General features: G+C 42.4%; 1 protein-coding gene across 4 annotated transcripts in view; it reads left to right on the forward strand.

Annotated features, from left to right (window-relative positions):
- LOC132834926 (transmembrane protein 150A-like) overlaps positions 1–21,957 on the forward strand; it is a 108,132-nt gene that overhangs the window by 43,967 nt on the left and 42,208 nt on the right. For 3 of the 4 annotated variants that reach the window (XM_060854077.1, XM_060854076.1, XM_060854078.1), the window contains 2 exons: positions 6,224–6,307; positions 19,317–19,384. In XM_060854077.1, the coding sequence (XP_060710060.1) occupies positions 6,224–6,307; positions 19,317–19,384 (152 nt within the window). The remainder of the gene's footprint in view (positions 1–6,223; positions 6,308–19,316; positions 19,385–21,957) is intronic. The other variant, XM_060854079.1, reaches the window with a different exon arrangement.

Below are 21,957 nucleotides of genomic sequence, written 5' to 3' on the forward strand. Positions count from 1 at the left end.
TTTGAGCTATAGGGAGAGGCTGAGGCTGTTTTCCCTGGAGTGTCGGAGGCTGAGGGGTGACCTTATAGAGGTTTACAAAATTATGAGGGGCATGGATAGGATAAATAGACAAAGTCTTTTCCCTGGGATTGGGGAGTCCAGAACTAGGAGGCATAGGATTAGGTGAGAGGGGAAAGATATAAAAGAGACCTAAGGGGCAACCTTTTTCACTCAGAAGGTGGTACGTGTATGGAATGAGCTGCCAGAGGATGTGGTGGAGGCTGATACAATTGCAACATTTAAGAGGCATTTGGATGGGTATATGAATAGGAAGGGTTTGGGGGGATGTGGGGCGGGTGCTGGCAGGTGGGACTAGATTGGGTTGGGATATCTGATCGGTGTGGATTGAAGGGTCTGTTTCCGTGCTGTACATCTCCATGACTCTATGACTCTATGAGTTGGACCAAAGTGTCTGTTTCTGTGCTGTGCATCTCTATGACACTAAGTTGGCCAAATAGGTAGACATCTGGCTGGTGAGTTCAACACAGAGAAATTTGAGCGTGATGTATTTTGTTAGGAAAAACACAGAGAGACAATACCGACTCTGTGGTGCAACTTTGAAGGGAGTACTGGAGCAGAGGAACCTCAAAGTTCACATGCATGATTCTCTGAAGGTGGCGAGGCAAGTTGAAACAGTTGATAAGAAGGCTTATATGATCTTTGGCTTTGATCTTGGAGTATAACAGCAAGGAAATGATGCTACACCTCTACAAGTCATTGGTCAACTCGCATTTGGAGTATTGTGTGCAGTTCTGGCCATTTTATTGAAGGAAGGACATTAAAGACCTGGACAGAGTGCAAAGGAAATTTATGACAATGATACCAGAAGTGAAAGATTTTAGACACAAGGTTTCAAAAGAGATTTGGAAAAAATGTTTGTAAATGATCAATATAGAGGCCTATGGAAGTGGAGATGAAAAGTGGGACTAGCTGGATAGCTCTTTCGGGAGCTAGTACAGGCATAGTGGGTCAAATAGCCTCCTCCTACTGTAAAATTCCATGATTGTACGTTTTTCCCAATTTCAAATGTGAGACTCTGCTCCATATTCTTCAACTTCTTGTACAGTGGAAATATTGTAGTTTATCCAAATTAGAATGGTTTCTACAAGCTACCTCCCTTTTCATTAATGCTGCTGCTGCATGGATCTCTGAGGTCCATTAGATTAGATTCCCTACAGTATGGAAACAGGCCCTTCAGCCCAACAAGCCCACACCAGTCCTCTGAAGAGTAAGCCAACCAGACCCATTCCATTACTCTATATTTACCCCTGACTTGGCAATTTAGCATGGTCAATTCACCTGACCTGCACATCTTTGGATTGTGGGAGGAAACCTGAGCACCTGGAAGAAACCCATGAAGACAGAATGTGCAAACTCCACACAGACAGTTGCCCAAAGCAGAAAGTGAACCCGGGCCCCTGGTGCTGTGAGGCAGTAGTGCTAACCACTGAGCCACCATGCCATCCATCTACAACAGTGACTTTGGAAGTGGGAGTCAATAGGTTTGTGTGCCAAATGATGTGTGGGGAGGACGTTGCCTACAACCCTATATTATGGAGGGAAACTCACCTGAACATGAAGGGGTGAGGTGTGGGGTTGGTGTTGATCACACACAATCTCCAAGTGCCTGTTTAGGAGACCCTTTCTGATGGAGGAGTCCATTTGGCCCATTGTGACCATGTCAGCTGTTTGAAAGAGTTATCCAATTAGCTGTACCCATAACCACTTTCCCCTATCCCTGCAAACTTTTCAGCATATTCCTTTCTAAAAGTTTCTATTAAATCTCTTTCTATTCTTTTGCAGACTGTGCATTTTAAATCAAAACAACTTACGATGTTAAAATTTTTTTAAAAAGTCTTCATCTCCTTTCTGGTATTTTTGGCAATTATCTTCAGGCTGGACATAATGGAGCCAAAGCTGCAGGCCAAAATTGAGATGATTGGCTAATTCCCCTGCTCTGGACAAAAACAATATGCCAATTCACCTCTGCCACTGAAGAAAATAACCCAAACACTTTGGCAGCTTTCCCCATTTCAATGCTCTTGCATTTAACTCCCACAACAAGATTTGTCTTAACTTGTCAGGCAATCTTTCTCAGTTGTAGCAATAACTTAAGGAGTGATTGTGGTCTATTTTGGAAAAAAAAACACCCACACTATTTATCTAATTTGAATATTGTGTTGGGTTAAGCTAGACTTTACCTGAAGCAAAAGGAAAAAGAAGAAAAATGAAGCAATGAGTAATATGTCCATGTTTGGATCCTAAGCCCTTTATTATTCAGGTTTTAGCAAAATTAGAAACAGGAATAGGCCATTCAGCCCTTTGGAATCTCTGCACCATTTTATTAAATTGTGTTTTATCAGGACCTTACACTTGCTTTGTTGTCACTCCAGTCTCAGGAACTGAAGATTAAACTCCAAGGTGGTGCTTTGATTTGATTGATTATTTTAACGTGTACCGAGATACAATGAAAAATATTGTTTTCCATGCTATCCAGACCAATAATACCTTATATAAATACACCAGGGTAATAGAACAGAATGCAGTATAGTGTTACAGCTATAGAGGAAATTAAAAATCACACAACATCAAGTTATAGTGCAATAGGTTTATTTGGAAGCATTAGCTTTCAGAGGGCTGCTCCTTCATTGGGTGGTGTGGAACAGGACAATAAGACACAGAATTTGCAGCTTAAGGGTTACAGTATCATGGAACCGTAATGATATATTAAACAAATTTAGATAAAGTCTTTCATCTTTTAGAATGGATATGCTAGTTTCGGTTCTTTAATATGTAAATCCCAGAACTCCTTTTAAGTTACATTCTGAAGACAGCCTCAGCTTTTCTAACAATGGGTGTCATCTCAGCTCAGACAATGTATTAAAAGTGTGATGTTAAAGTGTGTCTATGTCCCAATGTTGAGTGAGACTGGTTGGTATTTCTAAAGTGGGACTTATAGAATCTTACATGGATCTATGCAGTTTTTGAGCAAAATAAAATCTAATTCTGCAAATACAAATACATCCCATAAACGTACGTGTGCATCTGAGTGTGGGCATGTAAGTGTGAGTGCATGTGAAAGTATGTATAGAGCTATAGAGAAGGTGTAGAGAAAAATCAACTTTAATCTATGAGAGTTCCATTCAAAAGTCTGATAACAGCAAGTAAGAAGCTGTTCCTGAATTGCCATAGCTCCAGAGCAAAGGGCCAAGAGCAGGAAAATGACATTAGTGTGGTCAAATCACTATTGACCAACATGGGCACAATGGGCCGAAAAGCCACCTTCCGTACTGGGATGGTCTATGTGTCTAACTGCTAAGTACCAAAGGACGCTGCTGTGTGCAGCTTTGGTTTTCAAGTGCTTATATCGTCTGCGCGATGGAAGTGGGTGGAAAAGAGTATCACCGAGTTGGGAAGGGCTTTTGCTTATATTGTGCACACCACTATGTGCAGCTCTGGAGGAAAATCACAGGGTCGTTTAATTAATTTAAAAATTAAGTTAACTTCCTTTGAACATTTCTCTTTATTAGGTTTGAAAATGGGGAAAATGGCTGTTTGGCTGGTAGTCGACCATTACCCATTTGCATTGCCCATTGCCATTTTGCTTTCCAAAAGGAAAACAGGGCATTGCAAATATTATTTAACAAATGGCCAGAGGGTAGGGCAAGTCATGTGATAAAATCTCCAGGTTTAATCACAGCTGGCAACCTAATGTCCCAATCAGTGATACCTTTAACCATCAAAAATATACCTGTCTTTGTCTTGAAAACTTCAGTTGACCCCAAATGTTTTGGGCAGGGAATTGCAAATCTTCATCACCCTTTGTATGAAATCGTGTTGATGATGTCTCTCCTATAAAGTCTTTTTTGAGTTACGAGATAATGTCTTGATTACTTTCACAGCGGGAACAATGTCTCTGTAACCACTCTGTCACAATCCTTTTCAAATTTGAACACTTTGTAAGATCATCACTCAGTTTTCCAAATTCAAGGGATTACTCCAAATTCAAGGGGTTACAAGCTACGTTAGAACAACTTGTCCTCACAATGTGGATAGTTTGGAAGACCCAGCAACAGCAAGTGAAGCAACCATTTTTCCCATTTTCAAGATGTTCATTCCTAATAAGAGAAATATTCAAATGAAATGAGTTTAATTTTTAACTGAATTTAACATTCCTGTGATTTTTCTCCAGGGTTGCACACAGCAGTGTCCTTTGGGCACTTGGCGGTTAGACACATAGACCATTCCAGCAAGGAAGAAGGCTGTTCAGCCCATTGTGCCCATGTTGGTCAATAGAGATTTGACCAGACTAATGTCATTACCCTGCTCTTGGTGCTTTGCTCTGGGGCTATGGCAAAACAAAGCAATATCTAAATGATGCTTAAATCTTCTGAGTTTCTGACTCAAACACCCTTCCAGGCAGTGAGTTCGTCATCCGAGTGAAAACATTTCTCCTCAGCTTCCCTCTTAGTTGTTCCTTCTACCTGTCCCTGATATCTATGCCCCCGGTTAATGACCCATATAATGATGATAAAAGTGCCTTCTCATCTACCCTAACTTGCCCCCCATAACCTTATAGAGCTCTGGCAGGTTCCTTTCAATCTTCCTGACTCCAATAAAAACAACTCCCAGTCTTTCCTCCAACCCAAGTGGCATCCTAATGAATCTCCTCTGCACTCTGTCTAGCACAGTCACATCTTTTCTAGAATGTGGTGACCGGAACTGCATACAGTACTCCAGTTGTGGCCCCATCAACAGTTTGTACTGTTCCAGCATAACCTCCCTGTTTTTATATTCTGTGCCTTGACTAATGAAGGTGAGTATCCCAAATGTCGTCATAGCCACCTTATCTACCTGCCCTGCTGCCTTCTGGGATCTATGGATATGCACATCAAGGTCCCTCTGATCTTTAGTACTTTACACCACTCATAGTGTACTGCCTTGTCTTGTTGACACTCCCCTGGTGAATTAACTCACACTTTTCTGGGTTGAATTCCTTGTTGTCCAGTTTGCAACCATCCTCCTCACTATTTATCACTCTACCATGTCATCGTTAATGTCTTGGTCATACTCCCTACATTTAACTGGAAATCATTAAAGTACACCACAAGCAGCAAGGGACCCAGCACCGAGCCCTGTGAAATGTCACGGCAAACAGGCTTCCAGGAATGGAAAGATCCCATTATTCTCACCCACTACTTCCTGCCTATGAGGCAATTTTGGATCCCATGGGCTGTTAATTTCTTGACCAGTCTACAATGAGGGACCTTGTTGAAACCCATGCTGACCACATCAAATGCATTACTGTCAATAACCTGCTTAATTACCTCCTGAAAAAGATCGAACAAATTTGTAAAAATTGACCTTACTGTAACAAATCCATGCTGACCATCCCTGATTAATCTGTCACTCTCAAAAAGTATCCAGATTAACTATGGTCCCTACTGGGCCTTACTCTTTCCATTGTTATTTTCTTGCTCTTTATATATTCATAAAAATCATCTTGGTTTGACAGAAGAAGCTAACATAGCCCAGGATTTCCTCAGAACTGCTGACAAGACCGAGGTGGCTATGGGGAAAAATTCTGTTCTCCTTCCCCTGCCTGCCGCCCCCCCCCCCCAACATATGTATCACAGGAGAAAAGTCTGCTGTATCTCGCATGTTATCTAAGTTTTAGATAATGAGTGTAACATTTAAGTGGCTATATTTGACCTGGCCATTTAAGACCAGAGATCAACTGCTCCCTACAGAGAGATAGTTGAAGTGGAAAATGGGGTTAATTAACATTTAATTAATATGGACATTTGTCTACAGCAGCGGCTACACTAAACCTCCTATTAACACAAAATCAGAAAGTAATATAAGGTTTCCCTATTGCATTGTGTGTTTTTATTTATATTATTTAAGATAGGTTAGTATTGCTTTGTTGTGTTTTATTTAAAGCATTAAAACCGATGTGAAGTTATTATATAAATGCCACTAATATTGTAAGTTGCAAGACATTTTTCTGGTCAATATTTAACTTGGGATTTTAGCAGCAACCGTAGAACTCGTTTTATAATGTTGAGTTCTGCACTCTTGAGAAAAGCTCAGGCATAGAAAGTGAATTTATGTTGCTGACTCTAGTATCCGTGCAAATGATGAAGCGAAATGGCTCACAAACAGCTTGCATTTGTTTTTGCAGGATTTACAATGATTCATGTGGCTCAGTCTCTGTACAGGGAGGACCCAAACTATGTTGCACCTTGGAAGATATCCCATTGGTCAGGTAAGAAGCTGCTACTCACCAGTGCAACAGTTTGCTGAATTGTCCAGTACAGATGGAGATCATTCTGCCCATTACATGTGGACTGACTCTTTAATGGAGCTATCCAATTAGACCCTTTCCACTGCTGTTTTTCCACCGAATGTTTCTCCTTCTGACATGTTCTGGTTCGGAAGGTAACTGGCCTGTTTTGGATTGTAATGTAATCTGACTATGTCTAGATGGCAACTCCCAATGATCCTAAAGGGGCAGCAAAGATTTATAAGAATTTTATTGAGTCTGGAGGGTTATAGGAAGAGGCTGGATAGACTGGGACTTCTTCCTCCTGGAACGGAGGAGGCTGAGGGGTGACCTTACAGCGTCTTTTAATATCATGAGGGGCATGGATAAGGTAAGCAGTGAAGGTCTTTTTCCCAGGTTAGGGGAATCCAAAAACTGGAGGGCACAGGTCTAAGGTGAGGGGGGAAAGAATTTAAAAGGGACCTGACGGGCAACTTTTTCACCCAGTGGATGGTGCGAGTATGGAACGAGCTGCAGGAGGAAGTGGTGGAGGCTGGTAATATTTAAAATACATTTGGACAGATATATGGATAGGAAAGATTTGGAGAGATACACCCAAATGCAAATGAAACTAATTCAGTTTAGTAAACCTGTTGGCATCGATGAGTTGGACCGAAGTTTGCACTTCTTAAGGTCAAAGTTACCTGGATCTAACTGATCAGCATCTTGCAACAGCCTAATTAATTAATATGTAGCCAGTCACTCTGTTTGTCTAGTTTCCATCTGCAGGGTAGCAAGACAATACCTGGTATTTGTCCAATCATTTTCAATTATTTTCTTCTACTCATGTTTTGGTGTATCACTTGTTGTTCCCTGGTAGTTGTTAATCAACACCCAGTAATTGTTCAATGGATCACTGTAACTATTCATCTATACACTGTACTTGTCTAGTAAATCACTGGTCATTATTCATCGATACCTGGAACTTGTCCAGTTGATCACTGTATAGTACAAATGCCAAGTACTCATCCCGTAGTTCTCTGTAATAATTTTATCATTACCCAGTACTTGTCCAATAGATCACAGATAATTATTCCATCATTACCCAGTACTTGTCCAGTAGATCACTAATTACATAGTGCTTGTCTAGTAGATCACTGGTAATTATTTCATCATTAACCAGTGCTTGTAAAGAAGATCACTAATTACCTAGTACTTGTCCAGTAGATCACTGGTAATTATTCCATCATTATCCAGTGCCTGTCCAGTAGATCACAGGTAATTATTCAATTGTTAGCCAGTACTTGTCCAGTAGATCACTGATAATTATTCCATTGTTATCCAGTAATTGTCCAGTAGATCATTGGTAGTTATTCCATCAGTAGCCAGGCTTGTCCAGTAGATCACTGGTAATTATTCCATCATTATCCAGTACTTGTCCAGTATATCACAGGTAATTATTCAATTGTTAGCCAGTACTTGTCCAGTTGATCACTGATAATTATTCCATCGTTATCCAGTAATTGTCCAGTAGATCATTGGTAGTTATTCCATCAGTAGCCAATAGTTCACGTAAAGACCATAAGATGGAGGAACAGAAGCAGGCCATTCTGTCCATTGAGTCTGCTCCACCATTCTATGACATCATGGCTGATGTGATAATCCTCAACTCACTTTCCTGACTTTTTCCCATAACCTTTACTGATTAAACTTTATTGATCTCAGCCTTATTATAAATGCAGCACATTAACTGTGGGGTAAAAGTGTTATAAGAAGTGCAGATTGTTTAGAAGTGCACTCTTTCAGTGCCAGAGACTGAGCACAAACCAAGACAGCCAGTAGTTCAGGCTGCACTCTTAGACAGACTTTGAACAGTCTCCGGCCTTGCTCCAAGTCCACACTGATTTAATTTGACATCCAAGACAGTAGGCTTTTAGAAACCTGAGGCTAATCCGACTGGCATTCTGGTGAGGTAGGGGACACTGAGCACATCGGGGTCAGTTATAGGCGAGGGGGTGAAGCTAGCTCTCTGCACATTGACAACTCCATTCACAGATGTATTTATTTGGAATACCCTATTTAAATTTTGTGGGCCAGTGGATGTGAATAAGGATTTTTGTTTTAAATAATGTCCTTGTCTGAATGGAGACTAACTCTTGAAGCAGCACACATGGTTGTGTTAGTGTAAGTGATTCAAGATTTACGCAGATTAATGGACACACATGGCTCCCAACATGACAGGGCACAGTTCTGAGGTCCGTTGTGGGTTAGATAGAATCAGACTTTGTCAGTGTTGCTCCAGAAATCAATTGCAGCAGTGTGTGTACATCGTGGGATGGACAACCATCTGTTTAAACTACTGATTCAAGTTTAGCCTTGGGTAAACATCCCAACTGTGCCACAGTCTGTGTGAGCAAACTGTCACCTTATACCAGCTTTAGTTTTCAATGCACTCTCAAACCCACTACTTTGTCAAGACCACAGACTCAATTTTGGATAGGGGTTGATAGTGATGAGAGGAGACATTTATTATCGTTCATCCAATATTCCCTCTCCCTGTAGGTTCTATCTAATAAATGGAACACAGTACACCATAGACATAACATTCCCCCTTTATCTATGTTACGTTTTATTAATCTATTTCTATAAATATAGGAGATACCATCGTTCTATGCGAGGATATTGCATAGACAATACCTTTTATTACAGAGTTATAGTAACTTGTAATCTTTAAATAGAATACTATACAGGGTACTGTAGAAAATGGAGGTATCCTGTAATTTGTATACATGATCCCAGACTACTGAGCAGCATGCCCTATTATAGTACATCATGTACACATTTTACAGGCAATACACAAGACTGGTCTAGTACTGGGCATGATTACCTCTATTGAGAACTTGAAGCAGGAAATTAGAGCAGATTCTGAGCTGGTCAGTCAAGAACGTAGCCAAATTATTGTTTCAGACATGCCGCTGTCCTGCCTGTAAACTATTCAGCACTATCCTCTATCAACAGAAGTTGACTGACCACCAGAACAGTCCTGCTCTAGATTGAAAACATCTGTAGATTTCTTTATGCATTCATTGCAGACTTGAGATTTACTGAGTATATACAGCAGAGTATATGAAATAATGGTCTCATAGAGGGAGATTGTTTTGAGAGAACTGGTGGATGGGAGGGTCCAAATGTATTCTGCTGATAACCACACAGGATGTCAAATTAGTGTTGCCTTTAACCGTTTTAGAAAAACGTTTAGCATCCATTTTTAGAAACCTAGCTATGGACCAATCAGACAAAAACCTGCACTCAAAGAATACTGGGCCCAGTTAAGAGAACAGTGTGCAGGTTGGAGTGTCCACATGGCAATACTGCTGCTAAGGCAGACAAGCAACTTAACACTATGTTCATGGAGGACAGCGTGCAGTCATATAGCACCTTTTAAAAGGCAGGAAAATGTCCCAAGACACAGTGTACAAAGTGATGTGGGGCATAGACAAGCAGAAACGTTTCCCCTTAATACAGGGATCAATAACCGGGGGCACAGATTTAAAGTAAAGAGCAGATGTTTTAAAGTGGATTTCAGGAAAAATATTTTCACCCAGAGGGTGGTGGGTGTCTGGAACTCACTGTCTGAAAGTGTGGTGGGGGTGGAACCATTTATGTTCTGTACTTGTTCAGTGGATCACTGGTAACTGTTTAGTTAATCCTCAGTCCTTGTTCAGTAATTTACTTGTAATTATGCAGTTATTGCCCAGTCCTTGCTCAGGAGATTGCTGATAATTATTTAGTCAATGCTCAGTTGGTCAGTAGAACAGTAATAATTAGTTCGTCAATGACAACGCTTTTTCCCTTTAGCTCACTGATAACTGTTTCATCAATGTATAGTACTTGACCAGTACATCTCTATCAAGTTTAGGCAGTACCTGATATTTGGGTTCCTAATAGCTTGCTGAAATCACATGGAATTCCAGTTGATATCTTTGATATATTTGTTTAATGTCTGGTCACTATTGAATTGGTATTTAGTTTCCGTTCCACATCTGAGCAATGGATGGCCATTGAGCCCTGAATGTTTAAGTTGTATGGAAATTAAATACCATCTCTGAGGAACAGCATCTGTGCATTAAATACCAAAAGTCGAAAAGTGTGGTGCTGGAAAAGCACAGCAGATCAAACAGCATCCGAGGAGCAGGAGAATCAAAGTTTCGGGCATAAACCCTTCATCAGGAGTGCGGGGGTGGGAGGTGGCTGAGAGATAATTAGGAGGGTAGGGATGAGGTGCTGGGAAAGCAATAGGTAGATGCAGGTGGGGGTGATGGTGATAGGTAGGAGGGGAGAATGAGCGGGGGGGTGGGAAAGAAGATGGACAGGTAGGATGGTTTAAGAGGGCAGTGCCGGGTTGGATCTGGCATGAGGTGGGGGGAGGGGAGATGAGGGAACTGGTGGAGTCAATCATGTTGGTGCCGAGTGGTTGAAGGGCCCTGAGGCCGAAGATGAGGTGTTCTTCCTCCAGGCATTGGGTGGCTTGGATCTGGCAGTGGAGGAGGCCTAGGACTGTATATCCTTGGCAGAATAGGAGGGGAAGTTGAATACCCATAATGGAAAAATTAACTATCTTATTTGTTTTGACAGATTACTTTTGGTTCGTAGATGAGGATTTCTACATTTTTGTTTGTAGCTTTCTGCAGTCTTTCTATATTTACATTTTCCCACATTGTATCTGCCAAGTTGTTTTTACTCACTTGCTTAACCTGTCTGTATCCCTGTGATGTTGAGAGTATAGCTAGCTGATAAATGTACCTAGATTTAGCACCTAGATGGCTGAAATATTTTTGCTTATATATGTGTGTGTGTGTATAGATAGTATCAAATCCTTGTTTTCTATAAGGGTGACATGTCAAGACAATATTACAGAGATGGATGGATGTTTGTATGGAAATATATAGTATTTATCGATGGGGCAAGGACAATTATACTGCAATTAGGCAAGAATTAGGATGCATAGAATGGGATGGCAAAACGTTGGGGATGCAGACAATGAAAATGTGGATGGTTTAAGGAAGAGATATTGCGTGATCTTGATAGGTATGTCCCCGTCAGGCAGGGAGGAAGTGATAAGGTAAGGGAACCGTGGTTTACTACAGAAATTGCATCTCTTGTTAAGCCGAAGAAGGAGGCTTATGTGTTGATGGTTCAGATGAGGCGATGGAGAGTTACAGACCAGCTAGGAAGTATTTAAAGAGCGAGTTAAGAAGAGCAAAGAGAGGACACAAGCAATCTTTAGCAAATAGAATAAAGGAGAACTCTAAAGCTTTCTATAGATATGTGAGGAATAAAAGGATAACTAGGACAGGAATAGGGCCAGTCAAAGACAGAAGTGGGAAATTGAGTGTGGATTCTGTGAAGATCGGAGAGGTGCTAAACGAACATTTCTCATCAGTTTTCACTCAGGAAAATGAGAATATTGTAGAGGGGAAGAATGAGGTACGAGATATTAGACTTGAAAGGATTGAGGTTTGTTATGAACAGGTGTTATCAATTATAGAAGGAGTGAAAGTAGATAACTCCCCTGGGCTGGATGGGATTTATCTGAGGATTCTCTGAGAAGCTAGGCAGGCGATAGAAGAGCCTTCGGCTTTGATATTTGAGTTATCATTGCTACAGGTTTAGTACCAGAGGACTGGAGGATTGCAAATGTTGTGCCCTTGTTCAAGAAGGGCAGTAGAGAAGACCCAGGTAATTATAGAACAGTGAGCTTTACATCTGTTGTAGGAAAGGTTTTGGAAAGGATTATAAGAGATAAGATTTATAATCATCTAGCAAGCAACGATTTGATTTCAGATAGTCAACATGGTTTTGTCAAGGACAGGTCATGTCTCACAAACGTCATTGAGTTTTTTGAGAAGGTGACCAAGCATGTAGATGAGGGTAGGGCAGTTGACATGGACTTCAGTAAAGCCTTTGATAAGGTTCCACATGGAAGGCTGTTGGAGAAAATCCAGAGGCATGGGATTGAGGGTGATTTAGCAGTTTGGATTAGAAACTTGCTTTCTGTAAGAAGCCAGCAAGCGAAGGTTAATGGAAAATATTCAGCCTGGAGTCCGGTTACTAGTGGTGTGCCACAAGGATCTGTCTTGGGTCCACTGCTGTTTGTCATTTTTATAAATGACTTAGACGCAGGCATAGGTGGATGGATTAGTAAATTTGCAGACGACAGTAAAGTCGGTGGAGTAGTGGACAGTTTGAAAGAATGTTACAAGTTGCAGGGGGACTTGGCGAAACTGCAGAATTGGGCTGAGAGGTGACAAATGGAGTTCAATGCAGCTAAATGTGAGGTGATGCACTTTGGGAAGAAGGCAGAGTACTGGGTCAATAGAAAGATCCTTGGTAGTGTGGATGTGCAGAGGGATCTTGGAGTCTATGTACATAGATCCCTGCAAGTTGCCACCCAGTTTGATAGTGCTGTTAAGAAGGCATGCGGTTTGTTAGGTTTCATTGGTAGAGGGATTGAGTTCCGGAGCTGCAATATTATGCTGCAACTCTACAAAATGCTAGTGCAGCCACACTTGGATTATTGTGTACAGTTCTGGTCCCCATATTTCGGGAAGGATGTGGAAGCATTGGAAAAGGTGCAGAGGAGATTTACCAACATGTTGCCTGCTCTGGAGGGAAGGTCTTATGAGGAGGGACTGAGAGACTTGGGTCTGTTCTCATTGGAAAGAAGGTGGCTAAGAGGGGACTTGATAGAGACATACAAGATGATCAGAGGATTAGATAGAGTAGACAGTGAAAGTCTTTTTCCTCGGATGATGTTGTCAGCTTGTACGAAGGGGCATAACTACAAATTGAGGGGATTTAAGACAGATGTCAGAAGCAGATTCTTTACTCAGAGAGTGGTAAGGGCGTGGAATGCCCTACCACAATGTAGTTAACTCAGCTACATTAGGGAGACTTAAACAAAACTTGGATAAGCACATGGACGATGATGGGATAGTGTAGGGGCTTGGGCTTAGATTAATTCACAGGTTGGCGCAACATCGAGGGCTGAAGGGCCTGTTCTGCGCTGTATTGTTCTATGCCATTGAGATGTGCATGCATCCAAGCCATAATTGGTATATATTTGGTTTAATTGTTGTCACAGAAGTACTTGAGGACGTCTAATATGACCAGGAGTCATTTGTGTGTTGTGATGCTGACTGCTGCTGTCAAGTTTTCCATCTGATATGTGTCTTCAAGTAGTTACCTGGTAGGACAGAAATTGAACATTGATGCAAAAAAGACACATTTTGTCAAAATTGTTTGCTGTGCAATCATCAGGACAATCCCCAAGAAATATCAAAATGGTTTTATACTGTATAGAGTGCAGATTGGTTGACTCTGCTAGGTAGTGGTGTTGCCATGAAGAATGCACCAACTGATGAGAAATGTCTAATAACAGGTAACCTCCTACCCCTTGCTTTTGCCCGGTATGTTGATGATATATTTGATTCTGCAACTGCAAGTAAGAATGTTCAAATGCACCTTAATGGCCTCTATCCTACACTCAAATTCACCTTCAAAATGAAATAAGCAAATGAGCTTCCTTTCCTCGGTATTCTAGCTGAGAAGTCAACCAATGGTTCTCTATGACCATCTGCTGCAAACCAGCCTTCGCTGGTCGGTATACATGTTGGAATTCCTAGAGTCTCATATACTGTCAGATTGGCGTTAGCAACAATCTCATACATCGATTGGCAACTCTGGTCCTCACCCTCAACAACATCTCCATCGAATCCTCCCATTTTCTTCAGACTAAAGGGGTAGCCATGTGCACTCCCATGGGCCCCAGCTATGCCTGCCTCTTCATCAGATATGTGGAACAGTCCATTTTCTGCAGTTCCAAGGGCACCATTCCCCACCTTTTCCTCTGCTACAGTGATGACTGTATTGGACGCGCCTCATGCTCCCACGGGGAGGTTGAACAGTTCATCATTTTCATGAACACCTTCCACCTTGACCTCAAGTCCACCTGGACTATCTCAGACACCTCCCTCCCCTTTCCTGGACACCTCCATCTCTATCTACTTCAAATCCACCAACTCCCACAGCTACCTGGACTACAACTGTCCTTGCTCACAACCCTGTAAAAACATGATCCTTTACTCACAATTCCTCAGCCTCCATTGCATCTGCTCCCAGGAGGAGAAATTTCAATCCAAACATCCTAGATGGCCTCCTACTTCAAGAACAACAATACACCTTCCCACATGGTCAACAATGCCCTCCAGTGCATCTCCTCCAATTCCCACACCTCCGCCCTTGAATCCCACCCTCTAACGCAACAAGGATAGAACCCCCCCTGTTCCACACCACCAACCTTCGGATACATCCCATCATCCTCTGCCATTTTCGCCACCTACAAACAGATCCCACCATAAGGGATATATTTCCCTCTCCACCCCTATCTGCATTCCGCAGAGACCATTCCCTTAGTGACTTCCTCGTTAGGTCCACACCCCCCCCCCCCTTCACCAACCCACCCTCCACACCCAGGACCTTCTGTTGCCACTGCAAGAGGTGTAAAACCTACACCCACACCTCACCCCTTACCTCCATTCAAGGCCCTAAAGGATCCTTCCACATCCGGCATAGATTTACCTGTACATCTAAACACTTCATCTACTGTATCTGTTCCTCTCAATGTGGTCTCCTCTACATTGAGGAGACAAGTCGTCAACTTGCGGAATGTTTCAGAGAACATCTCCAGGACACATGCACCAACCAACCACACCATCCTGTGACCAACCACTTCAACTCCCCCTCCTACTCCACCAAGGACACCCAAGTCCTGGGCTGTCTCCACCGCCAAATTCTAGCCACCCAATGCCTGGAGGAAGGACACCTCATCTTCTGCCTTTTGACCCTTCAAACACACAGAATGAATGTCAATTTCACCGGTTTCCCCATCTCCCCTCCCCCTACTTTATCCCAGATCCAACCCTACAACGTGGTACCACCCTCTTGAACTGTCCTACCTATCCATCCTTCTTCCCATCTATTTTGCTGCAGCTTCTGCTCCAACTTATCACCATCACCCTCACCTTTCATCTACCCGTCGCATTCCTAGCTACCTCAGCCCCTTTGGGCCCCCCTCCACATTCCTGATGAAGGGCTTATGCCCGAATTGTCGACTCTGCTGCTCCTCGGATGCTGCCTGACCTGCTGTACTTTTTCCAGCACCCCATTTTTTGACTCTGATTTCAAGCATCTGCAGTCCTCACTTTCTCCTAACAGACTCATAAATACAGTCTGAGCTGTTTGTTCACTGAGGAAGCTTGAAGCTGAAATAATGCATATCAAAGGCATCGTGTGGGATAATGCCTACCCTGATCACATCAGTTCTTGTTGCGTACCACACAAACTCACGAACAGGCATAAGACTGTCAGTTTTGGTCTGAAAATGTGCCTCAAGTAACCTACATGATTAAAAAAATTAATAAAGCTTGACAGTTAACTGTCAATCATCACAAACTAGTATATTCTACATAGAAGCACCTCTACCACTTGAAGCAATCTTCTCTCATACAGTATAAGTGATATCTTCCCTTTATGTTAGTACTCTTACAAACTGTCCTAATGATTGCAAGATGAAAAACTTTGACAAAATGTGTCTCTTCTCCGTAATACTCAAGATATGTGTCTTCACAAATTTTAGCTTGTGTTTAGTCATGATTTTGTTGGTGTCATGTCAGGTACAATTCTGGGTAATATTCGGCACATGTCTGGTCAGTCTTGCATATTTCTGATAGAATCAACCTGGCAAAATATTTCTCAAAGCATAATTTTCTTTAAAGTGACCAGAGCAAAAACTGAGGTGTTACCAAGTTAGCATAAGTTTTCTAGTCTTGCTGATGGTGAGAAAGGCTGGGTCGGTTTTCCATTTCATTCACACACAGTGCACTGACTGAAAGGCCAGTAGAACGAGATTCAATAGTAACTTTCAAAACGTCAGCACATAAAGGGCCTTGATGAGGCCATTTTTAGAGTACCATAGAATCGCTACAGTGTGGAAGCAGCCCATCGAGTCCATAATGACCCTGTGAAGATCTACCACCCAGACCCAGACCCCTAATTGTATTACCCTGCAATTTCCATGGCCAATGCACCAAACCCGCATGTCTTGCTAGACTGCAGGTGGAAACCGGAATACCCCAAGGAAACCCACACAGATGTGGGGAGAATGTACAAACCCCACACAGACAGTCGCCTGACGCTGGAATCGAGCCTGAATCCCCATGCGCTGTGAAGCAGCAATGCTAACCACCTAGCCACCGTTTTACCTGTACTTTGTACTTTTTGCTCCCTTTATTTATGAAAGGATATGGTTCTATTCAAAGCAGTGCAGAGAAGATTCACTTGGCTGATTCTGGGAATGGAGGGTTATGCGAAAACTTTGGATCGATTGGATTTTGGAGGAATAGATTAAAGATCACTCAACACCACATTATAGTCCAACAGGTTTAGTTAGAAGCACCAGCTTTTGGAGTGCTGCACCTTCATTAGGCAATCGCCTGATGAAGGAACAGCGCTCCAAAAGCTAGTGCTTCCAAATAAACCTGTTGGACTATAACCTAATGTTCTGTGATTTTTAACTTTGTCCACCCCAGTCCAACACCGGTAACTCCACATCAGGAGGAATAAGCTGTGATCTTATTGAAATAAATACAACATAGAACATTACAGTGCAGTACAGGCCCTTCATCCCTCGATGTTGTGCCGACCTGTGAAACCAATCTGAAGCCCACCTAATCTACACTATTCCATTATCATCCATATGTTTATCCAATGACCATTTTAATGCCCTCAATATTCACGAGTCCACTACTGTTGCAGGCAGGGCATTGCACGCCCTTACTACTCTGAGTAAAGAACCTTCCTTTGACATCTGTCCTAGATCTATTAGCCCTCAGTTTCAAGCTATGTCACCTCATGCTAGCCATCACCATCTAATCCTCTGATCACTTTGTATGCCTCTGTTAAGTCGCCTCTTAACCAGCTTCTCTAACGAAAACCACTTCACATCCCTCAGCCTTTCCTCATGAGAGGATGTGACAGGCTGGATGCTGAGAGGATGTTACGTTTTGTGGGATGGACTTGTTTGAAAAGGAAGAATCATTTTCTTTCAGAGGGTCATTAGTCAGTGGAACTCTCTTTCCCAGAGATTGAAATGGATAGATTCTTGATCAGTAAGGGAATCAAGGCTTTTGGGAAAATGCTGTAAATTGAACGTAAAGAATGTCTTCCTTTTGGATGGCAGAGCAGGCTCAAGGGGCTGAATGGCCTACTCCTGTTCCTGTTTCTTATGGTCTTCTCGTCAAAGAGCAGTGGAAGCTAGCTCATTGAATAGTTTTAAGGTTGAGTTACATCAATTTTTAATTGACGGGGGGGTGGGAGAGCAGAAAGTAGGGGCCCCAATCAGGTCAGCCAGAAACTTTATTAAATGGCAGAGAGGGACCAATGGCAAATTCTGCTCCTACTTTGTAAGTTCCTCTATAAATAGATGGAGAGCAAACAGAGGCAGAGTTATGAAGAAAGAACAGGGAAGTGGCATGAATTGATTATCTTTTTTCAAAAACTTGGCACAGGCAGGTTGGACTGAATGGCCTCCTTCTGTACAATATGACGTTGTGAAAAGTGGAACTGATTTTCTTCAAACTTGAGTTGCACAACATGAGCCATTTAACTCTGGCTGCATAGAATAAAGGGTTAATATTAAACATGTAAATATTTGGCCAGGTCAGTGATGATAGAGAGCCTCTGAAGCGAGTTAATAAAATGTGAATAAATAGTTGCTTTGATTCCAGGAAGCTCTGTCATGTCATGTAGAGCACCCGACCTCCCCCACAATATCAGAGGGTGGATTTTCCCTCTATTCCCAGGCTAAAGTAACCTTCCTGAAGTAGAACTAGCTCTGCAGCTGCAGGCATTTCTCAATTCATGTTAAAACAAAGGTCTCCCTGCCCTTAACCCCCAGTTACCCAACCACTATTCCCAGCCACTATTCTCCAAGGAGCCAGTATTCCAGCAAATGAAACAAGAAATGAAAATAGAAGTTCCTGGAAAAGCTCAGCCATTCTGGCAGCATCAGTGAGGAGAGAGCAGAGTTAACGCTTCATGTCCAGTGATCCTCTCTTCTGAAGAAAGGCCACTGGACCCAAAATATTAACTCTGATTTCCCTCCACAGATGCTCCCAGACCTGTTGTTTCCAGCGATCTCTACTTTTGTTTCTGATTTTCACCACCTTCAGTTATTTCGGTTTGTTGTTAGATGAAACAAGAAGATCTGTGGTGATTGTGTGAGAGACACGATCACTACTTTGTTACAGGAGTGAAAATGTGTTGAAAGTCTTCCAGTTAACTTCAGCGATCAAATGTTTGAAATTATATAATGAGGAGAAAGTTGGTGATATTTGTAAATCCTCTGTCAGATTACCAATCCCATTTTAATTGGATTTTTGCCTATCTATGTTATACACATCAATAGTGAAATTCGCGATGCCTCTGTTCCAGCATTGACTGATCTTCTGGTTTTTTTGATGATCTGTTTGATTTGATATATTATTGGCATATGTACCAAGATGTGATGACAAATATTGTTTTACGTGCTAACCAGGTAAATCATACCTTCTATAAGTAAGCTTGAGGGAACTTTAAAAACGGATGCCTTTGATCTCCTATCTCTCTGTATCTACCTCTCACTGTCACACTCTCTCTCGTTCCCACTCAATTGTATTCTTCTTTTGCTCTCCTTGATCTTACTTTCTTGTTTTCTCTTTGTTTTGCGCTGGAAACATATTGACCCAAGGGCTTCAGCTCCTCCAGAGATTGAAATTCCTAAAATGCCCTTCAAAGGACCCCAAGCAGAATGAGAATTAGGTGAAAGTTCATGTAGCTGCTGGTTTTGTTTGCACAAAAAAAGTCTGTGATGCTCAGTGCCGTGTTCTCTCTCTCTCTCTCCTCCACCCTACAGTAAGTGTGGTACCTCCCCTCCCGAGAGCTGCCTCTTCAGCCTGATCTGTAGTGTTGGGTCCTTCATGGGTAAGTCTCGCCCTTTGGCACAGCCGGAGCTGAGTGAGTGCCCGAATTGCTCGCTGGGCACTTTTCATGGTGTGAACGCAATGTCGTGTTATCTTTTTGTTTTTGGCGGTGCTGTTCCATGAGCCGTACACTGCGTTGGCTGGAGTTTGGTTGTTTATGCACACATGTTCCTCTTCCAGATCAGCCCATCAGCAGGATGTTGGGCAAGTGTTTACAGTAACTAAATAAGATCATCTTTTTCCCGATCGTTTTCACACAGCTCAGATCTAGACTGCCAGGCTCAATTTAAAGAAGAGTAAATAGGGAACCGAAACATGGGCTGGGATTAAAATCCTCCTAACGGAGTTAAAATCAGGGTCAATGTGTCTGGGGAATGGTTGAATCATCGAGATTTGCAGCATGGAAGGAGACTTTTCAGGCTATCGTGTTTGCACTGCTCAGCCAGCTTCATCCTACTTGCTCTGTATCACGTCAAGCACATTTCCAGGTCATTTTTAAGTGTTTTGAGGGTCTCCCCATCTGTACCCTTTCAGCCAATGAGATCCACTGCCCATCTGGCTGAAAGGAACTTCCCTCAAATCCCCTCTGACTCTTCTGTCTCCCACACTAAATCCTGACCTTCCAAACAAAGCTGAGAATTGGCTATGAAACCCAGATATAAGCAAATATTAGGAGTAAATGTGACACTTGTATCAGATATCTACAGTTAAATCTGTGTATAACAAAGGGCAGGACAAGTGACATGGCCAGTGCTGGGGATAGGACAGCTCCCTGGAATTAGCTGTATTGTGTCTCTAATCTGTTGGTTACAGTCCCCACTTTACCAGACAACTCGAGAGCTACAATGAACAAACACAACTTGTAAACTTGTCTCTAAAATTCCTCATCCTTGAAAACATTCTGTTGAGCCTTCAAATCCCACCCTGTTACGTTAGAATCATAGTATCTCTACAGTGTGGAAACAAGCCATTTGGCCCAATGAGTCCACACCAGCTCTCCGAAGAGTATCCCACCCAGACCCACTCCCCTACCCTAGAACTTAATATTTCCCCTGACTGATGCACCTAACCTACACAGCCCACAATGCTATGGGCAATTTAGCATGGCCAATTCACCTAAGCTGCACACCTTTGGACTGTGGAAGGAAACCGGAGCACTTGGAGGAAACTCACGAAGACACGGGGAGAATGTGCAAACTCCACACAGACATTCGCCAAGGCTGGAATCAAGCCTGGGTCCCTGGTGCTGTGTGGCACAGTGCCACACTGAGCCACGGTGCTGCCCGTTGAAGCAAATAAATTGAGTTAGGACTGGGCAATTGTGAGACCTTACGGAATTGTTGGAGAACTATCCTGGGGTAGGGGGAGGGTGATTGAAACTTGTCTGTTCCCACTCTCACATCCGAAGAATAGCTATCAGGATGGGGTACCAAATATTTGTAAGGAATTGGGGCCCTTCATGGAAGCAATTAAACGACTTCACTCGGCAAGAGCCACATATTCACCCATGGGATGTGGACATCCCTAATTGCCCAGAGGACAATTAAAAATCAACCACATTGCTATGGGTCTGGAGTCACATGCAGGCAGTTTCCTTCCCTAAAGCACATTACTGCACCAGATGGGTTTTTCCGACAATCAACATTGAATTCATGGTCATTATGAGATCCTTAATTCCAGATTCGTGGGCCGTGGTGGGATTTGAATCTGGGTCCCCAGAACATTACTTCGGTCTCTGGATTAACAGTACAGCATAATACCATTAGGCCAACACCTCCCCTGAAATTATGCCATCCACAATATACGACAGGAAAATTCAGGAGGGGTGCGTGAATTTTGTTTTAAATTGCTGGTGATAAACCACTGGAACAAGTTTCTTTTCCTGCTACATTATTGGATCAAAATGTTAGCTGAACAGGCAACTCTGAGAGGTCATCGTGTCCTGACTGGGCTGTGGTATGTCAATTATCTTCATCAGGTTTTAGCGGAAGAACCGCTTGCGCACTGCACTGCTGGAGTTAGGGTGATGGTGCAGTAGCAATACACAAACAGCTATTAGAATTTGAGCTGATTAAACACACCAAACAATTAAAACAGTGCAAAAAAGCACTTGTCCAGAGAATGAAAATATTTCAAGCCAGTCTGAACTGGTTTCATTTTGAAAATTGGCCACAATTTACTGTTTCCTTTTGGCTTCAAGAAAAGCCCAAAGCAAAGCCGATAGCTTGTGAAATGTATTGCTGCTGTGCAAATGTTTTATTTATTCATAGGATGTGGGCATCAAAGGCAAGACCAGCGTTAATTACCTTTCCCTAATTACCCTGAAGGTAATGTTAGTGAACCATCTTCTTTCATTGGCTGACTGACTGGGTCATTTTGGTGGAGTTTACCAGTAACCACATTGCTGTTGGGCTGGAGTCCCATGTTAACTATGCAAGGTAAGGACAGCAGATTTCCTTCCCTACAGAACAATAATGAACTGGATGGGTTTTTAATGACAGTAGATGCACATTTTGTGGCCTTAATTACTGAGACAAGGTTTCTTTTTCCCCTAGATTTTAATTTATTTTTAAA

Source organism: Hemiscyllium ocellatum, chromosome 43, assembly GCF_020745735.1.
Source record: "Hemiscyllium ocellatum isolate sHemOce1 chromosome 43, sHemOce1.pat.X.cur, whole genome shotgun sequence".
Classification (NCBI taxonomy): Eukaryota; Metazoa; Chordata; class Chondrichthyes; order Orectolobiformes; family Hemiscylliidae; genus Hemiscyllium; species Hemiscyllium ocellatum.